The following is a 5301-nucleotide window of genomic DNA, read 5'->3' on the forward strand; positions in this document are numbered from 1 at the left end:
CTTTCTACTTCATGCTTATTCTCTTTAACACCCTCATCTTTAACTTCACATTCATATTCTCCTAAACACTCATTCTCTATTTTCCACTCATTTTTTTCTAAACACTCATTTTCTCCTAAACACTCATTTTCTTCTAAACACTCATTTTCTCCTAAACACTCATTTTCTTCTAAACACTCATTTTCTCCTAAACACTCATTTTCTTCTAAACACTCATTTTTTTCTAAACACTCATTTTTTATTTCACACTCGTTTTTTGTCTCACTCTCCTTCTCCTTGCAAATGTCACTTACAATTTTAAATTTGCATAAATTCATAAAATCCCTACCTAACACAGCCTCATAGCCCATCGACTCGTCTGCCACTACTAGTAATTCAAAGTTGATTCGATTTTTGTTAATAATTACAAAACTGGGTATTTTACCAAAGATGTTAAGTTTGCTATTATTTAGTCCAACATAAGCGTAATCCGCATTTTTATTCAAAATAAATTCAATTTCTCTGTTTTTCTTGTCTTTGTTAAACTTATATAAACTTAAATCATCTTCTTTGATTTCGTTCGAACTTAATCGTGAGCGCTCTTCCACTTTATTTAGGTTATTTTCCGACTGGTGCTCTAGACACGATAACTTCATAAAACTTATTGGGCTCCCTGAGTCGATGAGGCAATTTAAGGACAAGCATTTGTTATTGTAATTGCTAATGTATATATTAAATTTGTATATATAATCGTTATGTACCTTGTACTTCTTTTCGTCACAGTGTGACACCTGGTGACTCATGCTGCCGCATCCGTAGCACGCTCCTCTTTCGCGCTTGGGCTTGCGGCACTCCCCTGCCACGTGGCCCAAAGAGTTGCAGTTGTAGCAGCGAATGGGTGTTGGCGAGGCTCCAGTGTTTGCCCCTTCAGTTGAACCGTACTTCTTTGGCAGCATGATCTTCTCGAACGCCTTGAGTAGTTGATATGGAGCGCCAAAGCACTGCATGTGGGCTTGCCTACGCAGGCCTACATCTGGGATACCTTCGATGACTCCGTCAATAAACTCCTCGTCGTCAATGACTATGCGGGATGCCAGCGACACTTTGGCGTTGAAGTACATCGAGAACTCCTCGCCACGTGCCCATGAACGGGACTCGAACTTGCGACGGAGCAACAGTTTGCTTTCCTTGGGATGGAAAGTGTCTTCCATGACGTTCAACAATTGATCGATTGGCAGCGACATGTGCTCCGGACTCGAATGCAGCCACACCAATGCTTTGTCCTTAAGCTTCGACATTAGCAGCATTAGTAGCTTCTCATCCTTCAGTTTGTTCACTTTTGCGACGGCCTTAAACTGCGCGATCCAAGTTGTGACGTCATCGTTGTTTCCAGAAATGTTGCCATGATATGTTGGCAACATGTCTTTGGCGGCATTTAGCAACATGACGCCAGCGTCATTGCTGGCGGCTGGTGTTGTGTTCTCTCCTCTCCCTTCCTTCTCCCTCTCGCTCTGCAGCTTCAGCAGCTCGATTTGCAGTTTTAACATTTCAACCTCTGCTCGATATTCGCCATGGTTGTTGTTGTGCCCAGGCGCTTGCGGTGGTTTTTCGTTCTTCTCTTTGCGTTCGCTCTTCGTCGAGTCTTGATCTGCGGCCGCCTCATCTTCCCTCTCGTTCTCGCATGTTTCGGCTGCCGGTGGTCCCTGTCCCCGCAGCTCTACTGGTATTTCGTTAAGTCTCGCTGCCATGGCAGCTTTGCTTCCACCTTTTGGTAGATTGAGGTACTCCAGCCATTCGCGCAGCTGGGCGGCCGAGAACTCCTCCGTGCCGACCAAGTCCGACATGTTTTTTTTCAGCGATGGCGTCTTCGACGGACGAGATAATAAAAATTTTCGCTATTTTTCACTGGCGGCGATTGATCGTATCCCACTTCTGAAATTGTAGGCCGTCTAACCCGGGAATTGTAGTGACCAATATCGGTGCGTGAGTGAACGGTATAGGTATAAAAACACAAACCCGGTGATTTAATGTAACTCTTTTTTATTAGCTGCGCGTCCGTCTCTCACAATCGCCATTTACAAAGTGCCCTCACTCTCTTCTCGATGTTTCTTATCCGATATCTCACTATTGGTATTTCCCACCGAGTGTATCGATGGTGCGGTAAATACCAATGCGCGCTGTATGCTATTTTAAATACTAGTTGAATGCCTCTCTAATTATTACCTTGCTACAAAGCGGACATCGAGAAAATCAAGAAACGGAAAAAAGATTGGAAAAAAAATAGTTCAGTGGGAGCAAGAGGGAGCCAACGCCAAAGCCATAGCCATAGCCAGAGCCAGAGCGGCAGACAGCTGAGTGACAGGCAAGCAAGACCAAAAGAGAGAGCTCTCTTTTTCCCCACTGACTGTCTTCGAGTGGAGCGCATGTCCCATTTTTATACCCGATACTCAAAATGAGTATTGGGGTATTGTAACGAACCTTAGGAAGGTTCGTCACAGCGCGCTACATCGCGGGATCGTCACCGCCTCATTTTTCCCCTTTTTATATCTCCAGTTCCCATAATATATCGTTACTTAGCCTTAAGAACAGAGAATGCATACGATAAATGTACCACCAATAAAGAAACTCATTCCCCATATCGTTTCGCGTTTCACGACAGCCAATCCCACATTCTCGTACCAACACATTACCCCCACCTCTAACGAAAAGCTCCCGAAGCACTGACAATTAGCCGGTAAGAACGCCCCCACACCAACACATTGACCCGCGTTTAGCCATAAGCTCCCGAGACACGAACCGTGTAGTGGCCAGTTGTGACTCTAAAACTCCAGAGAACAGCTTGGGAAGTACGGCCCTCGCGTTTAACATTAACTCTGCTCTTTACAAAAACAAGATAAGAGATCAATTACAAGAGAGCAGTAGTTAAAGCTTCCATTGAAGAGCTTAATGTCTAATTTAGAGAAGCAGCGTGGATCTGTGGGAGTTATGTTTTAAAGCTTTACTAGAAATCATACGATTACTCCGTTAGTCGTGGAAGCTATGTGTAAGCTTTGCTTAGCATCGTACGATTACTCCGTTATCTAGGGAAGCAAGGTGTAAGCTTTGTCTAAAATCGTACGATTACCCCGTTGGTTGTGGAAGGTAAAGTTCCGATCGTAAGGGCTAATGCAAGTAATAGAACTTCTGGCTAGATCATTGCTATAGTGAAGCTGTGCGAATTCGGATGTGTCTTTCATGTGCAATGAAACACGTGCCAAGTAAATTGAAGTTCTGGTGGACTACATTATTCCTTTTGGATTAAGAAAAACAGTCTCGTATCATAGGGCTGGAAATCTTACTACGTTCGACACTGGGAAAGAAAAACCAATTGACCCCCCTCCAAGAACGAGGTCGTCAAAGTCCATCGATTTCTTAGTAGATCTGGGAAAGACCTCGGATTTCCCAGGATCCAGCATCTACATAAACCAACGATAACTACAACCAAATAAACCAGAAAGAGCCGTCCGAAGATATACTAGAGTGAAACCCGAAGTTATGTGGAGGCATACTTGAGCTGAAGTACATTTTTGAGTAAGACGAGAAGAATGCGAATTCGGAGAAACTAATATGCCGCACTCGTCACCCTTCTCGCTTATGAATTAAGCGCGCGGCTAAGGCTTTCGCATGTAGTTCTTCGCAATGTGTGGAGTGGCTCTCAAACTGTGAAAATAAAACATTATTCTGCGGCGATCCACACTGCCGTTTAATAGTCGTCGTGTGAAAATGTACCAAAGTATTAGTTTTGAGTCTCGTCATGAGATTTTCCATTTATTAAAGATTAGGCTACGCACTAACTATTTTTGTATTGTCTAGATTTAAAAAGAAAAAAAAAAACCAATAATGTATATAATTACCCATAATTAGAAATTAGCGCAAATGAAAACCACATTTTTTTAAGATCCGCCGTTGAGTGGCAAATCGTCGTCGTACGGGTATGGAAATGGAAAGAAAATCGGTGTTTCATCCGAATTAGAAGTGAAGACCTGTATATTCATAATTTTTCTCCCTTCCTCAGAATATGTTCCTACGTCGCCCCTTGAGCTCAACGGACACGCCGGATAATTCGTATAAAGTATGAGTGAGTTACGAAACTTCCTTAAACGGAATTCTCGAGTATTTTCGAAATATATATCTGTCTTATAAAACTTCTATACCGGTATATAAAACAACCATATCCGTGCCATAATTTAAAGCGGATCGGCTACTAATTTTTCTTTCACGTTTGCCTTCTAGTTATATAATTATCATATTTTTCTCTTCTTTCCAATTTAATTTCTTTTACGCCATATTCTCTACACATAAGTCCTATATACATATACACATATAACTAGGTATAACTGGATTCTATTTCCTCCTTCTTTATTTAATTACTTTATGCTAAGTTTATACTTATCTGGAAAACCATGAAGTCCAAACCCTTAAATTTTGAATTATTAAATAATAATTAGTAGATAATAATGGAACATTAAACCTTTCGTGTTTGTCCTGAGTAGAGCCTGAGGAGGTCCGATGATCAAATAGAGATGCGCTCGATTAGGGTTATGCTGTCGATTAAACGGCATACAAAGGTAGGGGTCAAAGTCATCTGAGTTCCCCAAGAGCGACGGAATATAGCCTGACTATTTGTCGGTAGTCGGTTAAACAGTTAGTTAAAATTCACATTATTTTCTTTTTGATTTCTTTGGTAGAGTTCCTTTTGAACATTAAATCAAGTGTACCTAAAACATCTTTGCGAATGTGTTCGTATAGCAGATAGGAGAGTAGGAAAGATCCCACGACATTCCGGCGAGCTAGTTAGAGCATAGCTAGAGGTACACGTTCCGAAATCCTGCTATACTATTGGTGTCTGACCGTCAAAAAAAGTATGTACAACCTCCATCCGTACATACAATAACACACCTCTACGAATATGAATTTCTGGCACATTACATAGATTGGCGCCCAACGTGGGGCCAGAGTACGAGTTACTACTGGTTAAAACCCCCAAAAACTTTGCTCGTTGCAATTTTAAATTCCACATTAAAATTAATACTTCCCGTCCAACTACTGTAACGGAGGATATTGATGGAATTTTGGGTTTAAGATTCTGAGTTTCGGAATACCTAACCAAATAGAATCCGCCAGGTAGCAAGGGATGGAAACTGATATTTTTTTTGTTACCAGAATTCACAGCTTACCGACAGCTATTCACAAAGGCGGATAGGTCGGCCAAATTATAATAGGATAACCCCAAAAGAGTTTATGAGGGAATAGTATCGATGGCTTTCGGAAGTCTAATTTTCT

General features: G+C 41.7%; 1 protein-coding gene across 1 annotated transcript; it reads right to left on the minus strand.

The window, feature by feature from the left end:
• Positions 1 to 437: 437 nt before the first annotated feature.
• LOC117191015 lies at positions 438 to 2036 on the minus strand. The gene is made up of 2 exons (XM_033395992.1): positions 741 to 2036; positions 438 to 670 (listed from the first exon to the last, which is right to left on the minus strand). The coding sequence occupies exons 1-2, from the start codon at positions 1821 to 1823 to the stop codon at positions 641 to 643; spliced, it is 1113 nt and encodes a 370-aa protein (XP_033251883.1). The 5' UTR covers positions 1824 to 2036; the 3' UTR covers positions 438 to 640.
• Positions 2037 to 5301: the final 3265 nt, after the last annotated feature.

Source organism: Drosophila miranda (genome assembly GCF_003369915.1).
Source record: "Drosophila miranda strain MSH22 chromosome Y unlocalized genomic scaffold, D.miranda_PacBio2.1 Contig_Y1_pilon, whole genome shotgun sequence".
NCBI lineage: Eukaryota > Metazoa > Arthropoda > Insecta > Diptera > Drosophilidae > Drosophila > Drosophila miranda.

Excerpts from the sequence above, each read along its gene's own strand:
- LOC117191015 (XM_033395992.1), bottom strand. The coding sequence starts at position 1,823 with ATGTCGGACTTGGTCGGCACGGAGGAGTTCTCGGCCGCCCAGCTGCGC. Across the intron at positions 671-740 it reads GTGACGAAAAGAAGTACAAG|ATTGCCTCATCGACTCAGGG; the intron begins GTACATAACGAT and ends GCTTGTCCTTAA.